This window comes from Poromitra crassiceps (genome assembly GCF_964638095.1).
Source record: "Poromitra crassiceps genome assembly, chromosome: 5".
NCBI lineage: Eukaryota > Metazoa > Chordata > Actinopteri > Beryciformes > Melamphaidae > Poromitra > Poromitra crassiceps.
In genome coordinates this window covers 41,362,616-41,388,652 of record NC_139642.1, presented here as the reverse complement: position 1 = coordinate 41,388,652, position 26,037 = coordinate 41,362,616, and the positions used below count along the sequence as shown (strand labels likewise).

The 26,037-nt window shown below is 42.7% G+C and overlaps 1 protein-coding gene across 1 annotated transcript in view; it reads right to left on the bottom strand.

The window, feature by feature from the left end:
- fndc3a (fibronectin type III domain containing 3A) overlaps positions 1–23,297 on the bottom strand; it is a 65,779-nt gene extending 42,482 nt beyond the window's left edge. The window contains exons 1-2 of the mRNA XM_083637335.1: positions 23,160–23,297; positions 5,304–5,379 (exon numbers count right to left, since the gene is read on the bottom strand). Of these exons, the coding sequence (XP_083493461.1) occupies positions 5,304–5,379; positions 23,160–23,270 (187 nt within the window). The 5' untranslated portion in view covers positions 23,271–23,297. The remainder of the gene's footprint in view (positions 1–5,303; positions 5,380–23,159) is intronic.
- Between the last annotated feature and the right edge of the window lie 2,740 nt (positions 23,298–26,037).

The following is a 26,037-nucleotide window of genomic DNA, read 5'->3' as shown; positions in this document are numbered from 1 at the left end:
GAGGTGAGAACACACCAACAAACCAACCACATGCGTGCACACACACACGCACACGCACACGCACACACACATTCGTCTTCCTCCCTCCTTGCACCACGAGCGGTGAGTCATCCCTCTATTCACGTCACTGAGAGACGAGTGCACCCTGTGACAGGCCAGTTAGTAGCAGTCACACACTGGTCTATGTGACTCCTCTGGGCTCTTTGTTTCTCCTCTGATGGAGAGACCATGTATGCTGGCTCCCTATTAGGAAGCTTTACTCAGCTCGTCATGGAGGTCTGGTGTGGGAGCAGTCACACAGACACCAGGCCCTGCGTGAGCAACCTGTATGATGGCTTCCTGCCTAGGTACTGTAGCATCACTCTGTATCAACGCTTCTGCTCTTTTGTCATCTGAACGTACAAGTCACAGGGAAATAGCCTCAATGTTCCACTGGTGCAAGAGGACAACAACAACCCTCACCAACACTGTCATTCGTTTAAAGGGATATGCCAACATTTTTGGAGATTCGTCTATTTGCCATATTGCCGATAGTATAAGTAGAATGTAGATGCCTTTATCTTTGTGCGTGCATTAGAAAGTGTGTTTCATCCCTCACTGCTACTTAGCTTAGCACTACAATGGCAGTATTACATTGGCACTTTGCAAGTAATTCAGGGACCAGAGCACCTCCGCTTTTAGTGTTGACGTAGATCCAAATACTGGTCGGAGGTCGTTTCCCGAATTTGCTGAGCGGGTCACGCTGGGGCCGGACTTTGAGGCTCCCGAACTGATGTGACACAATATAGGTGATGGCAGGTGTTTGCTTTGCTGCTGGCTTTTTACGGTGCCTTTTATGTTTTTTCCCATGGGACTCTGATGCCTTTATACTCAACGTTACTCATTTTAGCGTTTCCTTGCACAAGATGCAGCGGGTTTCAGATTTGTTATTTTCAACTGCTTCAACCAAGCACTAAATTTGCTGTTCTCAAGCTAGATCTCATTGAACTTGCACTTACCCATTTTAAATTAAAGTAAGCGCACACACCACATCGTGACACAATAGCTAGGTGTACTCCGATAAATTCTGACTGGGCACAGTTAGTGGTTATTCCATGTTGGTTTCATTTTGTAGCTTTGTTGCAGCGTGATATTTTCCCCCAAAACACATTTTAAAGTTAACGCGAACTTTATAAAAGTAACGTTAGCTTCATAATCTAATCAATTTGTAAAAACTGTCAAAATTGTATTTAAGACATTTTAAAGGCCTAAAATTCTGATTTTTGGGTTCTAGACTTTTTAAGGACCCGCGGAAACCCTCTATTATACTTGGGTTTATACATGGGTCACACGAAAAAATGTCTAGGTGCCTACCTGTGTTGGCCACAATAAGGGTCGCAAACATAATTTACTCACAAACCTTAATTACATTGAGATCCTTTATCAAATCAAATTAAAGCCTTAAAGGGAGAGAGAGAGAGAGAGAGAGAGAGGGGGGAGAGACGGAGAGAGAAACAGACAAAGAACTGCCGGAAATATCAATACACAGAGGGCTGTCCATGGCATGGGGTAAGCCATAATACAAAACAAAGCAAATCATTTTCAGATCAATGTTATCCTGGGCAACTAAATTTATCATAATCATTTACAATTAGGGCCCCACAGCTCTACCTCCTACAACTACTCCAGCTGTCTTCCGTTCACAATGCCAGCGACATGTTGGAGCCAGACTTCATTGTTGCTGTCACAAAGCCAGTGCACTCACCAAGCATTGAGGAAAAGGAAATGATTGCCATCAGGACAAATAAGCATGTGTAACACATCTTAGTCAAACACTGCCTTTCTGCCCTAACTCCTCTCCCAACACACTGTAATTATAGCAAATGTTGATCTTATATTATGATAGGTGTATCAGTGCTAGGGATGCACGATATATCGGCAATCATATTGGTATCGGCCGATGTTAGTCATTTTTTAACATATCGGTATCGGTCCGATGTTACAATGTTAATATCGGTTATCGGTATCAGCCAAATTCTTCACATTGAGATGAAATAATGCAGTAAATCTATGATTTATGGGCTTTTACAAATGTTTTTGAAATAAAGAAATGCATTACTTTTTCAAATTCAGTGTTTACATGTGTTTTTCAGTATGTACAAAATATTATTATCATAGAAATGTGTTTTTATACAGATCATATCGACATCGGTAAATATCGGTTATCGGCCATAACAGCAATGTTAATATCGGTTATCGGCATCGGCCAAAATGTTCATATCGGTGCATCCCTAATCAGTGCACACCTCATTCAATCATCTGTCAAATGTAACAGCAGCAGCAGCATGCCAAGTCGCATTAAGGTAGCAAAGTCAGTGACGGAGAAATAATTGATTCGTTTTTTTGGTTATGCCTGGATATGAAGTTGGTTAGTCTGGAAATAAAAATGCCATGGTGACACAATTCTGAACTACAGGAAATTGTTAGGCAGTAAAAATAGGAATCAAAATGACAGTGGGCGCACTTACATGCACAAAATACTCACAGTTGAATGACAGAACTCAAGACTCAAGAATGAAGGTGACTGTCCCCAATCCCCAATTAAATGGGGTTTTCAAGGATTTATGTGATAGTTGGGTAGTTTACCCAGAGAAGAGTGTGAAGCAATGTGATCAAGCACACTCATTTCAATGTCACCTAAAAGATGTAATTTTAACGGGATAGACACAAATATATAGTAGAGATTAGAGCCCGACCGATACTGGATTTTTGAGGCTGATGCCGATACCAGGGAGTAAAAAAATTCCGATACCGATAATATCGGCTGATATTCTTTTTCTTTCTTTTTTTTAAATCAAATTTTTATCCCCCATTAGTGCTAATTTTTTATTTATTTATCCTGGTTGCTGCTCCACCCTCTGCCGATCGGGGGAGAGCCGAAAACTGGCTCCATGCTTCCACATGGGCAGTTAGCCAGCCGCTTCTTTTCACCTGACAGGGGAAGCTGTCAGACATAGCACGTGGGAGGATCACGCTATTCCAACGAGTTCCCCTCCCTCCGAACAGGCGCCCTTAATGACCAGAGGAGGCACCACATCAGCAACCCTCAAATATTAAACACTTGACAAAGATATGAGTTGACATGAATTGAAATATGTAATGTAGGCAGGATATTTTACAGCTTATTAATAAACTCAATGCAATGAAACAGTAAACTTAACTGGGAATTTAATAATTATAAATAACTAGAAATACAAAAACACAATAGAACAAATAGTTAAGAAAAAATATCAAATATACACAACATGCTGTTGTAAAAAAAAAGAAAAAAAAGGGGGCAATATCGGCGCACCATATCGGCCGATACGATATATCGGTAATCGGCCGATAATATCGGCGAACCGATATATCGGTCGGGCTCTAGTAGAGATGGGATATCGATCGCTATCCGGATATCAGTATCGCGGGGTGCCGACTGCCGATACTGATGTAATTCACTCATCGGATATCGGAGTGACGTTGCCGATCCACATTCCAGTCATAGCTTGCCCTCGATCATGAAGCCACCGTAACATAACATGAAACAGTGCTAGCAGTGTAAGTGAGCTCAGACAGAGTGTGGTAAAGTGGCAGTAGATCAATTGTTTTGGAAACATCTAATGACCTTTATTAATTGTTGAATTTAATATTGTGTAATATTATGAAGCAGGTAACTAATGCTATGAGATCATTGATGACCAAACCAAATAGCCTCCTAAATGATGGCTGCAGCTCCTTGGCAGAAGCAGGCCTGATCACTGTCATCTGCAGAGGGCCTTATCTAAAGCAGCATTGTCTATAGGACGAATCAGCGTGACATCATTACAACAACAAAGTACTTCCGGGTGCCACTGCAGCAGAAACTAGTATGAAATCAAGCTGAAAAGCTGTGTATGTAGTGTGTGTATGTAGTGTGTATATGTAGTGTTGCAGTTGTGCAATTTTAGAATTTAGTAAAGAGGAGCCTGCTAGAGTGAGTTCACTGTGATAAACTGTGATTTCTCAAACAGTACAAAAGATAAATTAAAGCTGAATTAAGGTGGTAGAGTCCTAAACGTAGTGACTCGTTTAAAGTTTGAATGAAGGAGTAGTTGGAGTTCAAAGAAGGCATGGTTTCACCATGAACCATGAATTAACGGCAGTTGTATTTATTTTTTTGCCTTGTATATTTGTATTCATTTTGTCTACAGTACTTTTTGCAATCCAAATGCAGGTATCGGAATCAGAACTGAAACAAAAGTGGATCAGTGCATCTCTAATATATAGGCTAAACGTTTCTATATGTATGGATAAACAGGTGGGACATAACGTTGGGAGGAATTTGATGTGACCGTTGAAAAGAATGTATTTTACTGGCCAAATCTGAAACTTACTGGGCATGTTTCAACAACAGTCTAAAGACAATATAATGTAACTCCAGGTTCTAGCGCCTGGCTGGCTCACTGCGCTCATCCCCAGAGCAGGAAGCCGGCTCACGGTTCCCCCGGGGGGCAGACTGCCAGGAAACAAGCCACGAGACGTGGCCGGGACATCGTGAATAGCGATATTTCTGAAATGCAAATTATAACCATTGCCTGTATATACAGTTAGGTCCATATATATTTGGACATTGGACACAATCTTCATCATTTTGTCTCTGCACACAATCATTTTGTCTCTGTACACCACCACAATTAACTTGAGGGTAGTTGCACCAAAATCAGGTGAACGGTGTAGGAATTACATTACATTACAAGGGACCAAAAGTAATTGGAAAAACTAACAAATGGTCACTTTTAATGCTTGGTTGCAAATCATTTGCAGTCAATGACAGCAAGTCTGGAACCCATAGACATCACCAGACGCTGGGTTTTGTTCCTGGTGATGCTCTGCCAGGCCTCCATTGCAACTGTCTTCAGCTCCTGCTTGTTCTTTTCCCTTCAGTTTTGTCTTCAGCAAGTGAAATGCATGCTCAATTGGATTCAAGTCAGGTGACTGACTTGGCCATTGCAGAACTTTCCACTTCTTTGCCTTAAAAAGCTTTTGCAGTATGCTTTGGGTCAATGAGTTGAGTTCTGAAGCATTTGGCTGAATATATGAATATGAGCAGATAATATTGCCCAAAACACTTCAGAATTCCTCCTGCTGCTGTTGTCAGCAGTCACATAATCAATAAATACAAGGGAACCAGTTCCATTGTTCCATTTTTCATTTAACCTCGACTTTAAGACTGGATTACTAGTAGGCATGCAAACATTGCCAGCATCACAGTGAAAAGGGAAACAGCACTGAGACGGCTTTCTTACCTGTGATACACTGAAACTGACCATCCTCTCGTCGAATAGTGAAGGCCTCACCTGGGTTTACCTGCACCAGGATTACCTGTGGAGACACAGAGAACAGAGAACAATATGAACTTGATGAAACCTTTTTTAACCTTTTAGTTTTTCTCCAATTTTCTCCCCAATTGTATTTGGCCAATCCCCCCTGCTATCCCGGTTGTTGCTCCACCCCGTCTGCCGATCTGTGTAGAGCCGTAGACTAGCACATGCTTCCTCCGATACATGTGCAGTCGCCAGCCGCTTCTTTTCAATTGACAGTGAGGAGTTTCACCGGCAGGATCTAGCGCGTGGGAGGATCACGCTATTCCCTGCAGTTCCCCATCCCCTCGAACAGGCGCGCCGACCGACCAGAGGAGGCGCTAGTGCAGCGATCAGGACTCGTACCCAACCGGCTTCCCACCCGCAGACACGGGTGGGTCTAGGACCATCTGACCAAGCCGGAAGTACTGCTGCCAGGAATTGAACCCGGGTCTCCTTGGTGGTAGGCGAGTTCTTTTACCTCTACACTACCCAGATGAGCTGAACTTGATGGAAGACTTTGATGAACCAGTGACTGGAACATGAATACAAAGGGAGGGGCAAAATAACTCAGACCCCTCGGAAGTGAACAGAACTCAAACCTCCTCGGGAGGTGGTCTGAGCGACCATGATCACATTCCATCGTCGGTGATAACGACAAGTGTTTATACTTCCAGCGATGGGCGATGTGCCATCGTTGCGATGAACGTTGCGACCATCCTCAAGACTTCATCTGGATTAAACTTTGACCTCATCGTTGGCTCCGTTGCCATGACAACCACCATTTTTCTCTCCTACCACAGTTTCTGAAGCCACTAGTTAGCTAGCTAGTTGAATTAACAATGGAAGAAGATCACATATTTGTCGAAAACTTAATAAACACGACACGGTTCCTGTGCCTTTGGGCTAACGACCGGGGAGATTATAAAGATGCTGTTAAAAAGGCAAATGCCTGGAAAGCGGACATTCTCAACACAGACGGTAAGTAACAGCTAACACATCATTAGCATGGATAACGATACAGCATGTTAGCAAGCAGATAGTTTTGGAATGTTGCAATCAAAACGGTAACATTATACCTTCACTGGCTAGCTTCTCTGTCTGTCTGTCCGGCATTAATCCATGTGAAAATATCACAACACATCCTGCTCTGCGCCTCTGCGATGCGTTCTCCTATCGCCTAGGTGTTTATACTTTTTACGAGCGACAGCGTCCAAAGTCAGCGTAGAGCGATACTGGAATGGACGTCACGTTCAGCGATGCCCTTCGGGCTATGATAAATCGCTGGAGTCTAAACTGCCCTTTATGCTTATGTGCCTATTTGCTGTTTACTGATAGGCCTAATGTTGAAGTAAGGCAACTCTGTGTTGGTAACAGAAGTTAACATACCTACATTGGTTTTGAATTAGGTGAAAAAGGTTTTGAAAGATGTGTTTTGTTTATCCAATGCATACAATATAGTACAAGTCAAGACAAGTATAACAACAGCCATCTTGTTCCAAGTGAAAACTACTCGTAATCCAAAGCAGTAATGGTCTGAGCTCCAGTGGAACTACGTAGTGTGAGCAGAAGGTTAAAATCCTGGCACCAGAACAAAACTGCATCCGCACTACCGGTATCTATTTTTGTAAGTTAATGAGAAGGTTAAATTTTCAAATTGTGAATGTTGTTTAGCTCCTACCGACACAGCAGTGTTTCCCAATAATTACCTAGACTATGGCGGCCTGCCAGTTTCATAATGAACCGAAAAATATGTTTACACTTAATAAGAGTGTTCCTTCAGCAAAGCATCTTTCACTTAGCCTAGGTAAACCCAGCCCCCACGTGACCTGCTCTCTCAGTTCCCAGTCACTAGGTTCCACCATGATTCCCACATTAACATTAACAGCTGTTTTCATTTCCTCAACGTAGTTGCATAGCCATATAGCTAGTAGCTAGCTCGGGAGCTATGCTTTAGAGAGGCCAAATGCTACCAGTGCTTAAGCCGCAGCAGCTGTTACACGTCATTGACAAAGACGCACTCTCTGATTGGCCGATCACGGCAGGACTGATGTTGGCAGTCACGCCGTCACTCATTGGCTGCGGGTCTGCGCGGGTCTTTCAATCGCCCCAGAAATCGATTTGAATGGCCCGGAGTCTAGACGCTAGTGACTGGGAACTGAGAGAGCAGGTCACGTGGGGGCTGGGTTTACCCAGGCTATCTTTCACTCCCATGCGATGCTGTAGCTCGCATCGCACGCTCCCACACTTTTGACCGGACTCCACATTATCTGTCCAGTGTAGCCCAGATGTACAGTATGGCTCACACACACACACACACACAGGACTCCAGACGCATTTTCTTGAGGACACCTCGTCGTGCCATGAGCGAGTAGACTGTCTCAGAGAAAGATCAACGATGTGCAGCTTGTAGACATGTTCCAGTGACTTTTCAAGAGAAGATACTACAGTGGTTCCCAACCTTGGGGTCGTGACGCTAAGTGGGGTCGCCTGGAATTCAAATAAGGGCGCCTGATTTTTTTATTTTTTTATTTACACCACACACAATTTAAACGACCCTAACCCTACCAAAGAGGATTAGGGCCACTTCTGAGTTTAAGATTCTGAGAATAAAATCAGAATTCTGAACATAAAGTTCATTTAATATCAGAATTCTCAAAAGAAAAGTCGGAATTCTGAGGAAAAGAAGTCAGAATTCTTAGATTAAAGTCAGAATTCTCAGATTAAAGACAGAATTCTGAGAAAAAAGCATAGCATTTAGCATTAGCATAGCTAATAATAAAGTAAAATAAAAAGATCGTCAGTGAATAGTATTTTATAGAAGGAAAAAAGATGTGGTATCAGCAGTGGGAAGTGGTAGTTTGGTTTGGTACATGCCTAGTCACTGTAGTACAATCATTTCCACATTCAAGTGCAATGGCCATTGGCCAGTAGATGAAAACCACAAACATTTTCAAAAGTGGTATCAATGTACAAAAAGAACATAAATTCTCCGTTCAGCTTATTTCATGTTTTTAAAGCTTCGTCATCCACCTTAACATTTACAACTGTAATCCTTCATAACATTCATCTTTCACAACATGGATGTTGTGGCTAGTGGAGTGCATTAAGACAGCTGGAAATAGCAGGTGCACACAATAACACTCAGAAGCCACTTCTAAACATGAAGTGTGGATCATGTCTGGCTAGCCAGAGCAGGATATTTTCCGGTTTTACCTTTCTAGACATGAGGAGTCTGTGTTTAGAAACAGCTGGAAATGGTCAGTATTCTCTCTGCCAGTGGGCGGGGGGAGGGGGTGCGGTAGCATGTATCAATAACAAGAAATGTGATATGGAAACAGCTTTAGCGAATATGTAACCAAACTCCATTCAAAAACATGCCGTTTTAACGGAGGGTCCATTCCGACCATTAACGAGGGATGGCAATGTGCCAAAAATGAGCGCTTCGCCTTTGTTACCTAAAGCCGCCCAGTCAAAATAGTGGTCGCACCGTCGTCAATCACTGTGGGTGATTTATTTTACAAGTGGCATTCAAGTCATATCTGACTAGTTTTCAATTTATTTCTCCCCACAAAAGTTAGGCTAGGCCTATGTCTCGATATAGGCTATCAGTCAGTCAGCTCTCTCCACAGCTGTGTTAGCTTGGACGCTCACAGTCACACAACACTGGACGCTCACAGTCACACAACACTGGCTGCCTCAAATGGCTGCCTCACACAATCCAACTCGAGAAAACTTTTCAGACCCTCCTGGAGACAATCGTTCTCAGAAGAGACTAACGTTAGCGACAAATCTGGAGACTTTTTCTGACATGGGAATGATTACCAGCAAGCAGCAGTAAAAGCAGGCAATGGCGATAGCTGGGTAAGTCCCGCTAACATCGATGCTAAGTTAGCAAAGCACAGCAAGAGCGCAGCTGAAGCTAATTAATATGGACGTTAACATCCATATTGCGCGATGACATCGTGTATTGGTGATGTCAAAGGGTGGCGATTGACGATCTGACTGAGGTCAAGATCGCGCAACTCTAGTAGGTTTATCATCTCCCTTGTTGCATTTTTAAACTGGCAGATGGGGGACAAAGAAACGATTAAACTTTTAGTTGTTTACTCACCTAATTTGGCTCTCTTCCAAATAATCCAGCCACGTAACTACGTCCATTCATGAAAATAATGATCACTGGGACATTAATCGTAAAGTGCCACCACCCGCCCACTCAGACATAACAGCTACATGATCAGGATCATGACCTGCCAGTGTTTAACAACAGCCGCTTTTGCTATAATGCGGATCGTATACTTGGGCTTGAGATGGATATGATACGGACTCGCGGGAGTGCGCGTAAGCCGGCTAATTGTTGTTTAACATGCAGGCCAACCGGCTAGGAGCTGGTTATAATCGGGATTCCACTGCATGTTAAGAAGTGGCTAGAGTGAGATATATTGCCTCTCTCACTACAAGATATGGCCAGCGCGATAAAAATCGGCACGCAAATTGGACTGGACAAAGCCAGATATAAGGCCCGCTTGCGCTGGCCAAAAAGAAGCTGTATGAAAACAATTAATTTTGGTCCAAGAAACAAACTTTTAAGATTCACTTAAAAGCACCTCATTCTGTATGACAATAGTCAAAATAAAAATAAAAGAACATGAATGGAATTGAATAGACATCGCAAAATAATTTGTTCATCCCATAGACTTTGCCAGAAATAATTAAAACAACCTGAAGCTTCTCCCTTCCCTCGCAATTCCCCTCCACTTAATCTGATCAACTCTAAAAACGGTGCATATAATGAGGCTTATGTGGCTGTGCCCTGTGTGTGGGCGGCTAGTTACCTCACTCTTGTGGAAGTCGCTGTCATAGAACCTACACTCCCATGGCAAAGTAATCATCAGCACCTCCGTCTCTGACATTGCTCCCATTCATGAGCTGAGCCGCGAGAGGAAGGGGCCCTTTGACTGCCACACATATCATTTCACATGCTCATACACACCCACACACGCAGCAACGGCGAGCGTAGCAGCGAGTGAGGATGATGGTGGGTGGGGGGGGGGGGGGGGGGCTGAGTGACGTCTAACTGAATCAAAGTCAAGGCACTCCACACACAGTCGCGTGCAGGTGTACAAGTCCACCCGCTTCTGCGTGAAGCAAACACCTCGCCTCCAATGTTCTTTGCCTAAGAAGTTACATGTGAAATCAATAGTGCCATTCATTGCCACTTCCATAAATACAATTGAAAGGGGAGAACATGTTACTCTCAAAAGACTGCCACTTACTGTTGCCCGCATTGCTTTTTCCTCATTCAGGCGTCGATATTCACGCAGTCGGAGAGAAAAAGAGAAGATGCTCCGGGCCGGGGGTCTACCAGACCCTCTCCCACTTCACCCAACTCTCACGAGGAACCACATGACCTGCGATGCTAACACATCTGGCTAGGCTGGACCTTGACTGCCTCCACTGCCGCACAAACTCCAGCACAGAACCCGGGGAGAAGCCGGTAGAGAGGCGAGTAAGCAGCAGCAGCAGGGGCTGCGGAGGCGGGCTGGGTTTGGTGCGCTGGCTGGATGTAGCGCTCACAGAACGCCTGTTTGCTGAGCCTGGCTCAGCCGCGTCTGCTCCATAGCGGCGCTCTCTGCAGCAGACAGCTCCTTCACTTCTTGCCTCTGGCTCCGGCGCAGCCTCCTCACCGCCAGTCTCCCAGCAACCCCTTCAACAAATAAGCCACGGCGATGTCCGAGCCAAAGCGTCAGAGGAGGGATTGAAACCTTATCAGCGGTGGCCACTCTCCGGAGGCGGATGAGCCCGGGAAAAATAGGAGAGAAAATAAAAGGACTTGTGGAGATTCCTCAGTTTGTTATTCAGTGTCGTTCTTGCCTCTGTCCCCTGACTGTGTGGCTGCTCTCTGTCAACGCCTGCTGCTGTGTACATTAATATGGTTAATTTCAAAAGCATTCCATCGGGGTCTGATCGTAGCACAGCTGTGGAGTGAGCCGGCTAAGGTAAAAGGGTTCCATAGCCTATCAGGGGGAGGGAGTCCTTTGTTCTGCCTTTTTTCACAACGACAACAATGGCGTGAGGGAGCTGAGAGACCCACGCAGCTTCAGAGGCTGACATAAATGACTACGCTACAGTCCCTCTCCCTCCCTCCCTCCCTCATCTCTCCCTCCCCCTCACCCTCCCCCCCGCCCCCCGGCTTCCTCTCGCCCATTCACACAGCGACATGCCGTGCACCCTCTGTTAATACTGCGATCGATGCAAGAGGAGATGAGGTGGTCGGACTTCAATTGCAGAGCTCCAGCGCTGGCGACAAATGCAGGCCTGAGTTCTGTCTGTCTCATATCTTGTCTCACAAACCAGCCCACCGACAGTCAAAACAGAGGCACTTATTGTGCAGACACGAGACAGCTTGCAAGTATTCACAGTTTGTGTAACATCTGTCCTCATTCATTCACCTCTAAGACAGCATCCCTTAGCGCAACGGTGCTGATCACTTGATCACCGAGTGCCACGCTAACAAACCCTCTGTCATTACAGCTGCAATAGACCTTTAAAACCCCCTCCACAAAAAATTATTATTGCAGAATTCTCCATAATTTGTCTGAAATTTGATAAAATAGGCCTAATTATCAGAATCAGAAGTAAACCTAATTATTGTACGAACCTGATTTCATCATAATTGTAAAATAAGCCTATTGAAATGATTTTGTTTTGGATTGGGGTGTTTTGAGAGGGGGGGTCGGTCTTACGTGACGTCACAACTTGGTTTTCAATTTGAGCCACATGTCGAAGAGGCCGTCTGAGAGCCAAGTCATCAAAAAACAAAAGAATATACACGCATGAGCTGGGTCAGCGAGGTCTTCTCTCTCTCTCGGTCTGTCTCTCATTCTCTCTCTGAGCCACCACCTGCGCTGCAATGAGTGTCATTATATGTGCCTGACTAGTGGATGTAATTTGCAACCCAAAGCTGTGTTTTACATGAGTACATTTGTATTGAATTGGTAATGTAAATACTGCTATGTGAGAGTAGCAGAACTTATCCTGGAAAATGCAAAGATTCAGACCATGTGCAGGATGGCAAAATCAGGATTTGAACTCTTAACTTTTGCATTAAAGTCAAGCGGAAATGCTTTTCCAGAGTATTAACTTCGTTATCATGATGTATTTCTGAGTGAAACGTTGCCTGTAGGCTCATTTCTAGGGCGGAGACTCTGGAGACGATGCGCCATGGGTGTCATTGTGTGTGTGTGTCATTGGGCCGAGCATGCTCAGTTGACATCAGTGATGTCAGCAACTTGGATAATTGTGTCACTCACTGATGACATCACTCTGAGCAATTGTGCACCGATAATGTCACAATTCAAGAGTCTGTGTCTGACATCATCGGTGATGACATCGTCAAGAATGACCTCACTCACTGATGTCACACCTCTCAAATGTTGATGACATCATCAATGTCTGTCTTCTTCTTCTTCTGTGGTATTCTAGTCTAGTTAGTCTCATTAACATTTTCTAGTTTAATTATGTTAACCAAGATAGTTTGTGCTCTTCTTCCATAGCATGTACTCAAAAAAAGTTAAAAAGAAAAAAGAAAAAGAAACAATACAACCAATAACTAAAGCTAGCGAATGGAATATAACTATGATCATGATAGTTGAGTCATTTCTGCACATCTTGATGTTAAAATATATGGGCAAGTATTATGTCGTCTTCGCAGAATTCGAATCACATCATACAAAAACAATGTTAGGTTGGCTACAATCTCTAACAGATTTGAACCATCAGCTCCTCTCTTAAAAAAAACCTCAGAATACTCCCCATTCATGATATCAACTAGGGTAGGGATGCACATTTTCGACTAATTCCGAACTCGATCATTGGTAACGTTAACGAGCAATCAATCGAGTAATTGTAATTAAAAATAAAAATAAATCCAAACCATACCAAAGTTTTCCTCAATAAAACCTTTATTTATACAGCAGCAACTTATTGTATATTTCTCACAGCATTGCATAGCATAGCCTACGCTATGAAACACATAAAAACGTAGAGGCATAACTTTTAGACATGTCAACATTTGCCCAGAATCCCCGCCGTGGCCGCTGCCTTGGTCCAACAGGGGCTCACTTACCGCAGATTATTTTTTCTGCTCGCAGTACGTCGCAGCGGTCGCAGCTCTTAAACACTGATGCCGAGTTGCTCAGCTCCAGGCCAGCTGAGACTAGGATCCAAATGAACATTGTTCAAGTGATTGTTGTTGTACGTGCGTCGCAACTCTTCCTCTTCCTCGCTGATGGTGGGTTGCTCCAGGTTTGAGGAAGAGGAGCCAGCCAATTTATCTGAATGAACACTGTTCAAGTAGAATATCTTATGACTTGTCTGAAAAGGGCTATAGTGATGTAGCCATGTGTCCGGGTCCGCCTATTACATACACTTTGTTAATAAAACAATAAACGAGAGACTCAGGCTGTAACGTTATAACACGCCTGCACATTCTCAGACAGCCAGCGCCTAGCGTTAGCACACTCATCAACACCGGCTCTCATCAACAACATAAGTCCCCACTTCCTGTTCTACGGTAACTCTGAGGGGACATCCACAGAGCCTCGCATACACACTGAACAGTCTGTTACAGTGATATCATTGCGCCCTCTGGAGGATCATTGAAAAATGATTTGAAAACACCGTTCTACTGACAGAATGCACGTTGCTTTTTTGTTTTGTTTTGATCGAGTAAATTTTCACATGGTCGAGTAAATCCTTAACGAGCGAGTAATCGAGCTTCGATTAATTGTGTGCATCCCTAAACACACTCCAGGTATGCAGTTTTGTCTATAAATGTAAATTGGAATTGTGTGGTGTAGTCTGTTCTATGATATATTGCAACTACTTAAAAAAAAAGACAGAAGACAGAAAGAATTTGAGAGATAAGATAAGAATACAGATTTCATACAGCCATTTGGAGGTGGATGGACACTGCAAAGGTTACATTTCACACCGATGACTAAGCACTGTAATGTGCAATGGTTTCCTGGTCACACTCACAGGAGGGATGATGTTTTTAACAGAGCACCAGATGGAAGAAACCTTGCGTTAAGGGAACAGTGGCGATGAAAATCAGACGCAGTGCCAAAGATTCATAGAACAACTTGATCATAAAGTCTAACCCCCCCAAAAATCAGTCTTGTCCGCATCATTGTACAAGGTTGGTTTCATCTATACGGCCTATGCAAAGAGAGAGTGGAATGATTAGTGCAGGCTGCCGTCATTTATTGCCCAGGAGAATGGGCCTGCTCCGTGCGTTCACGGCTATTAGCTCTGACGTTTCTCGCTTGGTGGTGACTCACGGTTCAGGTTATTCACTATTTGTTCCTCTTAATTGTTTACTGTGTGCTGATGTGGCATAGCAGCTGGCTGGACAGGAAACAGGACGGGAGCAAAGTGACATGGGGACGATCCTGCCAGCATCTGACAGAGCCAGGAGCTAATGCAGTCTCCCTGAAGCTGATGGCACATGGCTTACTTGTGCAATGGTAATTCAAGGCAATTTGGTGATCCACTCTCCTGGATCCCCTGGAAACGTCGCAAGACGGGAGAAAATATTTCTGAGAAGTGTTCATGCTGTAGCAAGCGCCTGTGAATAGAACATGTATGTGGATTGTGGAAAGCCAAAAAGCAGAGACTATTATACAAGAATATTTATCAGTGGAAACACAGAACATGACCAAACCAGCTAGCCCACGAATAACATCCAAGTATGTCTCGCAGTATTTTCCATCTGCTTACTATGTACAGTAGCTTACTATGTACTATGTTAGCTAGCTTTCATGTTTCCATTCAACTATTTCCAACGTGCCGAATCCGCCATTCAAATAGCGATGTGCCATGGTGCAAGCGCACCTGGCTTTTAACACATTCACTGCCAGCCATTTTTTTTTTACTGTAGGTAGCTTCTGCCAGAGGTTTTTTTTGAGGATTCTGGCTCATCTTTCAAGACCCGAGGATTCTTTTCTGCTAAGATTTTGTGAACACAAAATATCTCAAAAGAACTAATAGAATGTGTGCTTTCTCTGTCTAAAAGAGTTAGTTTGTAGAGTTAGTAGTTATGTAGGCATTAGCACTTGAATACAGCATGGTTTCAGCGTCTGAAAATTTAAGCTGAGATAAATAGCTTTTTGTGAAATTCGATAGAACAGTCACTTTAACCATTCATTTTTGGCATCAGTAAGACGTCAGACATCTAAACAATAGTTTTGAACAGTAATTTCCTCCATAACAGCAGGAAACCCCCCTCTACTTCAAACTCCTCCCTCCGTGTGTGTTCTTCTTGGCTGCAGCGGGCGTGTCACAAGCGAGTTGCTGCTGCTGCTGCTCCTGTCTGCTGGCGGCCGCTGGGCAAGTCTGGATGGGCTCGCTCGTTTCTTGGGGTTTCGGTTGAGAAACCCCAAGAAACGGGGTTTCTTTTGCGATTCTGGTCTTATTTATGCTGCGTGTTTCAAAGTGTGTTGCACCCATAATCTATTATGCAAATTTGCAATCCCCCACCGCCAGCAATCAGCGCGAAAGCGAAAGCGTTTTCGCCAATCCATTTTACAGTATAAGAGAATGGTTTCATCGCGCGTTCCCATGCAGTTTTGGCTCGGCTTTTTCTAGAATGGAGAGCACTGTCGCCACTTAGTGGGTCGGTGGAATGGGTTGTACACGTTCGGTGGCTTCAATATTTATATAAGAGATGTAAAAGGGTTAGATCAACGTCCCACCGTATTAACACGTCATTGGCAGTCAACCGTTGGATTTTTTTTGACGTATCAACACGTCATTGGCAGTGAACGTGTTAATTCTTTCCTCACCTTTTTTTTGCCAGCCACCCCAGCATTTTTTTTTAATCCTTTTCACTAAACTTTCAAGAACCACAGAATATTTTGTTCTATGAATGAACATGTAAACAGTGAATATAAAGAAAGGAGAAAGAAGGAACAGAGCCTTCTTTTTTTAATCACCACTTTTTAATCAATGCCAGGCCTTTGTTAGATTTTAATTTAGTATTTAAAAAATGGCATTTCAAATACTGGCCTTGACTACAAATGTCACTGAAAAAAGCAAATAGAAGTAAAACTAAGCTTTGGTCCCTTTTAGCTAGGCTAGGTGTTGTAGAATGGAATTTATATCCATAACATTCTTCTCCCGCATCTCCAGCCAAAATGAGACGTGACAGTGAGACAACTTCCTGACTCCTGGCTTCATTATTTTGATGTCACATGGCTATTGATTATGAAATAAGCTAATGTAACTTAAATGTTTCTATATCACTGGGGTAATGCATTTATCATCAAATACGCAGCCCATTTTCTGAAAGTAATCATAGCATCATTTAACAGTATGGCACCAGTAAAGGGCTTCTTTCTTTACACTAATGATAATCCAAACACACTTTTACAATTAACAATGGGCAGAGGTAAGTACAACCAAAAAGAGCAGCAGTTATACCCTCACAAACCATTTTCCAAACAACAAAAAGGGAGCAGTAATTTGCTTCTTTATTAGGTGTTAAGTTACGTATAAGCTTGCCTACATTCACTACTAGAGAGACAGAATCTCTATGGAAACATTGCTTAGTTCACCAGAGGCAGAGGAGTGGAACACCAGTAGGTGAGATCTAAAGAGGAGATTAATATGCTGCACGCACCATAGGCAAATTATGATCTGCCTCTTTGGCGTGGCCATAACTCCACTTTTTGTTAAGTATTTGATATAATAATATGCCCTCGTCTCATGGCCTTAGAGGGAGAAATAAACAGGAACCTCACGATTGGATTCAAATTAGATTCTGAGGGTTGTAATTGCATTTTATCGTAATTTGTGATTTTCAAGTTAATGCAGACTGCAGGCTGATTCTTTACTAATAAAATACTCCCTCAAACTTTGGATATGCCCCAGATTTGAGAAGACCTGGTCACAGGAAGTTGTAATGCACGATTTCTCAATGCAGAAGCTGTTACCATGGCAATGTGAAAAGGGGCCTATCTCTATGATCTTGATCAGATTGAACAGTGAGTAATATGATTCGTTTCCCCTTTAAAAAGAAGTGACTCTCTGGAAAAACTCCAGACAGCTGTATTCATTTGACAAGCATTAAATGAGCTAATTAAGTAAAGTTGGTATAAATATATGGTGTGAACAGGATTTATTTTTCTTTTCATTAATTATACAGTCCCCCTTGATTATTCACTTAGGTGCTTTGTATTACTCCAAAAACGGAAACGTGTTCAGTTATAAGGGTTTTATTCTGATGTTTTGACCAGAAGGCATTTTGTATTCTATTCCATTTGTGAAAAAGAACACACTGCCAATTCTTTCTTTATTTATTTTTTATTATTATTAAATATCATTAAATATGATTACATTTTGTTATTACCCTAATTAATATTGCTATTGTTTTATTTTGATTGAGGACTGTTACACATTTTTTGTCTTTATTTTCATTAAATTAAGCACTTCTTTCTGTAATTGTTGTATAATAACACTAGGTGGCATGAATGAATGTTAATTGAGTGGTTCTCTGCTCAGTATTAATTTCAACCCATCTACTCATAAAGCAATAGAAAAATTGGTATGGGTCGGGGCGCCTGTTCGGGGGCCACGTGTTAGGTCCTGCTGGTGAAGCTCCCTGCTGTGTCGGAGGAAGCATGGTGCTAGTCTCGGCTCTCCCCAGATCGGCAGACGGGGGGCAGCGACCGGGGCAGCAGGGGGGAAAATTGGCCAAGTACAATTGGGGAGAAAATGGGGGGAAATCAGAGAAAAAAACAAAAAAACAACAACTCTAACCGTAAGGTTGGTCGAGCTGGCTTGGTAGGATAAGTGTAGGACCATATGATTTCTGCAAAATGGAAAAAAACGGACAGAATCATGGAATTTGGTAATAAAAATGGAATCAACTGTAAAACATGGAATACTGTAGAATTTTCCATAATTTGACTGAAATTGAGAAAAAGGAGGCATAATTATCAAAATCACAAGTACCGGTAAACCTAATTACTGTAGTAACCTAAATGATTTCATAATTGTAAAATAGGCCTAGAGAAATTATTCCGTTTTCGATTGGGGTGTTTTGAGAGGGGGGGTCGGTCTTGCGTGGGACCCTCACATCACCTCACAACTTGGTTTTCACTTTGAGCAACACTGTGGAAGAGGCTGTCTGAGAGAGCCAAGTCATCACAAAAACAAAAAATATCACTCCTAACAATCTTCAAGGACAAAAATGAATTTGGGGGGGGGGGGGTGGATTTCATATGGCCCTACATAAGTATCCTAAACACTGTTGAGTCATGCACTGTCCATCTCGTCACACTGCCCCCCGCCTTCAGAGTGCCTTGGATGATTCAGTGGCTAGCCAGGAGACATGTCGAGTGGCCTACATTTTTGCCACACAATCTCCAACCCAGTAGCAATCTGTGAGGGGCTCATGTCCAAGGCCCCGTGTCTCCTGTGTCTGCCTATGACATACAAGGCCAGCACTAAAGACGGCAACGAGGCCTTTACTATCCCACTGTAACATTAGCCCACGTATCGCACGCAGCCACAAGCAGACCACATACTCATGGCTGTCTGCTCCGCTCAATTGGTGAACTTACTGGTCTATGCAATGCTCCTCTCACTCAACCACTCAAACATCGACGTTTGCTCTTTCAATATCTGCTCTAGTCGTAGCAGATTTAAAACTGACATGATCATATTTCGATTTTTTTTCTTTTTTTACAAAACAATGTCAGAATTCAACTGAAATAATAAACGCACAAAAGACATCCTAGTGCTACCTCTCCTCCATGCTTGTCCTAAAGCTGAGGTTACTACAAGATAATTCCCCCGACAGAGGATTTGGATTTCCAGTTGGGCACAGTCTGTCTTTGTATTAGGGCTGCACAATTAATCGTATTTTCATCGTCATCGCAATATGAACATGCGCAATATACACATCGCAAAGACTGCCTGAAAAGCATTGAATAACAAAAGTGGTTTTATTTACATGCGTCATGCATTCCCACTCAGCATCTGATCATTTTGTCTTGTGTTGTAAATCCAGCGTACACCTTTCCCTTGCAACAGTGCGCTCCGCCCCTCTGCCAAAGCTCCTAGTAGTTTGTTTCAGCTAGAGTCAGTGTGTATTTCATTTCTTTATTCAGTGGGCATATAGGCTATGTTTGGGGTCTATGTTAGCATTATTAAAGCAGAAAGACATAGGAACTGTATAGCTAATATGCATACTTTCATATTTGTTTATTTATCGCAAGTCGTATCGTCATCGCTATATTGAACAATGTTATCGCACATCGCAGATTTTCCTCATATCGTGCAGGCCTACTTTGTATACACTAGTCTGCAGTTGTTGTGGGCAGTTGTTGTGCCAGTCAGCACCAAAATCTGTTAGTGTATGATGGGGTTAACATATCCCTCGACAGCTCCTCCCTGACTCAAAACAGTGTGCAAACAGTGAGTTTCCCTGATTGGTTGGATTCTTATGTAGGGGTTTCTCACAGAGAACCTGCACAGCAAGGAGGCCATGCCAGATAGTGATACTGATACTCTGAGAATATTTGTGGAACAATAGCAAATGATTAATTGACTAATAATGAGTAATGATTAATTGGCACATTAATTTAATGATTAATACCTAGGAACAATTTATCAAATGTTTCCCATTGTGGTTTTATCACTTAATACATGATACACTGTCAGGCCACAAAGCCACAAACATTGAGAGAGAAAAAAAACAAAAAAACAAAAAAATTAAAAATATCAAAGGTGCATGAAAACACAAGAAGAACAAGGTACCCAAAAGCTTGGGGAGGGGGAGTGGAACATGTCATGTACATACCTACCACTAGAGAAAACAGCTACATACATAAACTATTAGTTAGGCTTCAACATTAACAGAAAGACTGAATCATCAGTTACCAATTTTTTTAAAGCCCCATTCTGTAGTTTTTCTATTTGGGGAAGCTGCGCCCCATCTAATGCTACACTTCCCTGTTTGTACGTCAGCCTTATTTTACCGTTTCTGCATGCACTCTCTACTTTGTTTACCTTTCTGCAGTGTTTATAACTGGTTCACTGCAAAAGAAAATAGCTCCAAATATCCCCAAATGCTCTTGTCTCGACTTGTTTCAGTGAGAGAAGTAGCTAATCGCGCCGCTAATCAAGCATGTAAGCAAAACGCAGTGTTTCCCCTACCATTCTACAGGCCTGGCGTGTCCGCCAAGCCAACGACGCCCCCGCCAGGCCAGACAAAAAAAAAAAAAAAATTCTGCTTCCCCCAAAACTTCAATAAACCTTTATGGCATATTATTACAATACAACAATACTGATGTTGACAGTGTTGACAGTAATAGAAGATGCCAAATCATTCAAAACAATAAGCATTTTGCTTCTAGGAGCATTGTGCCAGCGTGCAGCGCTGTTCCAAAACGTGTCAACGTGTGTCGTTGCCTGGGAAACGCACATCCCATAATACAACTGTTCGCATCGCATCCCATAATAGTATGATGATACTTGGGATGCCATTGCGAACATAGATGCGAACAGGTTAGCTAAAAGTTTAGCGTCGCCAGTGAGGGCCCCCACCGTTGCGGTCGGGTTACATTTCGAAATCCCTCCAGGCCTGAAAATTTTTCTAGGGGAAACACTGAAACGGGTTTCACTTCCTATACGTACTTCACCTTAAAAGCATCCCATTAGTTTGTCAGCAGAAAACCTTTAATTTGAAAGAGTTGTGCAGGAAATGCACTTAAAAGTCCCAGGCAACTTGACAATGTCAAGCCGATCTGCGACACAGACAGCAAAAATCCATAGTGCAGGAACAGGCCTTCGGAGGGCGGTGTGGGAATGGCAAAGGCACCACTGTCCCTGTTAGAAGTCACTGTAGTACCATCAAAATTATTAAAAAGCTGTTATATTATTAAGGTAAATAGTTATATATTTAAAAAAAAAGGTAGGAGCAGAGAAAAGTAGAGGGGGGGGGTGCTTCACTGGATGGAACCAGTGAATCATAGCACAGCCAAGTCATCTCTAAAAAGGAATCATCTCATGTAATGACCCCGATACAACAGCTTCCTCTCTGACTCACACTAATTGGTCCAACAGAGCGTTAAGACTGGGGCACAGAAACCAAGAACAAAGAACGAGGTGTCCTTGCAGCCTCTCCAACTAGAAAAGGTGAGAGACAGAGGGGTCAGTGATCGCTGTGAGGCCTCTTCTTCACTGGCTTCTTCTGCCTCGCTCTGTCAGAGCCAGTGACTCCTCTGCTCCTCACACTCCAGCTGTCATGACGTTTACACACCTCTCCAGACGTACAATAAACAGCTAAGCTACATCTCACTCACAGTACAGGCCGCCGTCAAAATCCTTCAAATGGTGTGTGTGTGCGCGCGTGCGTGCGCGAGATCAGTATTGCATTCTAACTCTGTGATTACAAAATGAATCTCATCATCACATCTCCAGTCCAGTGCCAGATCTGCTTTCCAGAGGGCAATAAAAACCTAGCTCCCTTTAATCAGAGAAAGCATTTCATTCAATGCCTGAAAGGTTAATGAAATACACAACAATCCAAATCACAAACAATGCGAGGACAAAATGATCACGCTGTGGCTAGAAAAGCACAACAACTGCTCGGTGCCATCTGATACGTGTTATTTCTCCTCATCAGAAGACATTTCAGTGCATTTAACCGTCATGAACACGCAGTGTCTCAAATTGGCCTGAGCAGCAGGGTGGTAATAATAGCAGTGTACATGGCCAGCTCTTATAGCACAGCGTAAGCCTCGACATAGGATGTGTAGAAGAAGTAATCACCGCGTGGTGGGAGGTGGGAAGGTAACTGAATTCCATGAGAACAACACCCTCGCAGCCCAACAAAACAAGCCAAATTTGATCTCTACCTGAACAAAGCCCGATTCAGGCAAGGGTTTTTCCACTGCGGAGAGGCGTGTTCACAGCAGTGCTGCTAAGATTAACAAGTCTTATGTGGACAAAGTGAATAAGACTGAGGAAATGATGGAACGATATGGCTCTGGGTTACACGCTATCCCCCAGGAAGTCACAGAAACCTAAGCAAATCAAAATCAAAATGACAGGGAAATCAGCCAGGCTTGTCAGAGCCACTCAATCTCAGTCTGATAGCATCATCACCCCACATCCTTTAACTCATACAGCGAAGCCCGCTACCAAGACGCAGAAGCAGAGAGATGTGCTTCATCATCAACACTTGTTGCCTCACAAATACTTGCAATCAACTGCCGAAATTATTACATAACGACAGCAAATCCGGTCGAGGTTCTTTCACTATTCTCTTTCAGAACTCCTTTTCCGAGTGAGAATCACTTTTGAATATTTAGTTTTGCATCTGAAGCGAGCCTCCGAAGGCAACAGGTTTCACAAGAGGCTGCTAAGTTACATTGGTTTCATCATTATGCCGAAATTAGTCTGTAGGCAATCTGAATGTAACAAAAGGTAGATTAATCACTGCACCCCTCATTAATATTTTTGCTAAATGTCTAGTCAAGTTCAAAACAGCCAACACTTGGAATTCTGAGTTCATTTTCTTCGTTATAGGGGTGGCCACATGCAGTTTAACACAAAAAATAGCCCAGTTCAGCAGCTGCACACAAAAGGGAAGACAGGCTAGGCTAGACAAATCTTTTCAGCTCTAATTACAAAGTAATTTGTTGAAAGGAAATGTTGGGCACAACAGTCTTAATGCAGCAATGACTCATGGGGGAGAAAGAGCCATGGGCAGGAGGGTCTGGACGGTACCTGTTGGGGGCCCTCCCCGTTGACCATGGCAGGGGGCGGTGGTGAGGCCAAGATTGGGAGTTCAGGGCTGAGAAGCTGGCCGGACTCCAGAGGTGGGGTGTGGTCTGCCATGTCTCCCTCATTCACACCACTGAAGAGGAACTCCTGCAACACACACAGCGACAAGACACAAACAATAATCACAAAGATCTGCAGCAACATCGTCTTGAGGAAATAGTCTTCTAGCCAAGTAATTAGGCCTATGCCAAGTACTGGCCAGTGGCCACATAAGCCACATAAGAGAAATTCTACCAATAATGATCATTAGAAAATATGTCATGACTGTGCTTCAATTTCTAGGGATACGTTTGCAAGTATTAATACCAGATTTCTAAGCACAAGTCAGTTCAACACTACTATGTTGAAACTTGACAACCGGCTAAATGTTTGGTACGTATTTGATATGCATATATTTTGTGTTTATGATCAACATTTCTGCCAACATTGCCATCCTATATTCTTTTGCTGAGTTTTTCTCTTGTTGATCGTGACAATATTTAAGCAGGTAGAGAAAGGGTTAATCAATGAACGCATGAATGAACACATGAAGGAAAGGAGGAAGAAGATGCCACAACAGTTTCCCTACCAGTTTGTTTGAAACCTACGGTACATTATTACCAGCAAACCACATTAATTTGCAGGCACAATTGAACAGTTCCTCTACCCTCCAATCAGTAAAACATTTTGAAAGTCATTGCTGATAAACAAATGCATTTCTGACAACATTGCCATGCAATATAATATTTTGCTTCGATTTCTTTTTTCTTTTTTTTTTATAAAATTTGAAAATATGTCATACTGTATTTCAATTTCTATAGATACATTTGCAAGTATTAATCTCTAGATTTTCCACTGGGAGTAGGAACGTTTATTAGGTTCCAACAAAATACCTATGAACACCTAAGACTTGTGCGCGTGTAGCCGTGCACATACTTCTGCCTTGTTTTAATACATTTCTGTAAAGCACTTTGGTACAAACCTGTTTTGTTTTTTAAAGCACATACAAATAAACTTGAACCTGACAGCTGGGTTTGTGCTGCCCGTCCGTGTTTCTTTTACTTTCGCTTTGAAAGTTAACTCTTGCTGAAAAGACATCAAAGTTATTGTGATACGTCGAGCCAAACATAGTGTACTGTGCTTTGTGTGTTAAAGTGACCCAATCGTGGATCATTTGACAGCAGAAACCGTGGTGCTGTTCATAGCCTACATAAGGTTGTAGCCTACCTTACTACACTGCACTGCGGTGGGATAATAATGAGCTCACATCAATCTCTATACCGGTATATCTATTCCTCAAAATCGTCAAAGACGTAGCAAACACCTTGGTACAGATCAAGTCAATACACTGTTTAGATGTTTCAGGGGCCATCAGAATCTCTTGCTGTATTGTATGTAACTGTCTTTTTGGATGCCCCGCTAGTATTCGCCTATTTCCCTTTCCACCCAATTCACCCATTTTGTGTCTAAAAGGCAGGAAGTAACACATGTGCAAGCAGAACACCTATGAGGGTTTCCAACTTTCAACCCATTTAGGTCTTCCAGTGCTGGGGCCCTAATTAATGTCTTGCTTGCACCTGTGTTACTTCCTGCCTTTGAAACACAAAATGGGTGAATTGGGTGGGAAGTGAAAGCTAATGCTAATGGTAATAAACAGCGGGAAAGCAGCTGGCACGTCACATCAGCTGAGGTAAAGTTACAAAGTGGCTCACTTGAAACAGCTTGCGAGGGAAGGAGACATCATCAGCAATGGAGAGTGTCTGGCTCTAGGCTATTGTCACCAATTGAGTTGATGCAAAATAACCTATTCATCCTTTTCATTTCAATTTTTAAATGAGCTTGCTGCTTACGTGCTTTGCTTTCTTTAAAAAAAATCCACAAAAATAAAAGCTCACTACTTGAGTGCAGTCTGCCACTGCAAAAAAAAAAGATTTCTCATTTGCTCTATATGTTCCATTTCATTGGTTTAATAGAAAGTGATCTGTTTGTTTGCTTAGTAATGCCTTCATTTATTTATTATCTGTGACATCAGAATAAACACTGATGATAACACGAAAATACATTAATATTGTAGACAGCTTGTCCAATTTTGGACACGTACGTGCGTGCGTGCAAGAGAGAGAGAGAGAGAGAGAGAGAGAGAGAGAGAGAGAGAGAGAAGTCACCAACGGGCCTAAACCTGAGAAGTCCTGCAAAACACATCCAACACACTGCTGCTGGGAGAAATCCTACGGGAAACACTGAAGTATGTTCTGAATCTGAACTATGAGCCAGTGAGAACTGCATTGAAAACACAGAACTGCATCTGAAAAAACAATCAGGCTCTAAGGATATTGAGCTGTGCACACAATAAGAGTGTAACAGTGAAGAAGATTTTTTTTAAAGACATTGAAAAAATGATTTAATTTAGAGAGACAGTTAATAAAAACAGCTTACATTGTTCGCCAATGTGTTTTATTATTATATTCCAATAACATGATTGTCTTGATTAAAAAAATAAGATCTGCCCTTCGAAAAGGATTTTTCATTTTATTTTCCCAAAATGTGTCTTGGAAAAGGGGAGTCGTCTTATAATCGGACCACACACTATGTTATGTTGTATGTGTTCTGTTGATTGTTAAAATGTGTTTCTACTTTTTTCCAAAATCAAGACGACCATTACACAAATGTTAGTTATACACAAAAGTGGGATTACAAAATATGCCTGCCTGGGAAACAAATGTGTATGGCTGGTACAATTTAAAATCGGCCAGCCTCTTTGGCTGGCGGACGCAAAAGTCAATTTCCAACACGGACAGGAATGCCCCACCACAGCTAAAGCTGGGGATTGGCAAGGACCTCA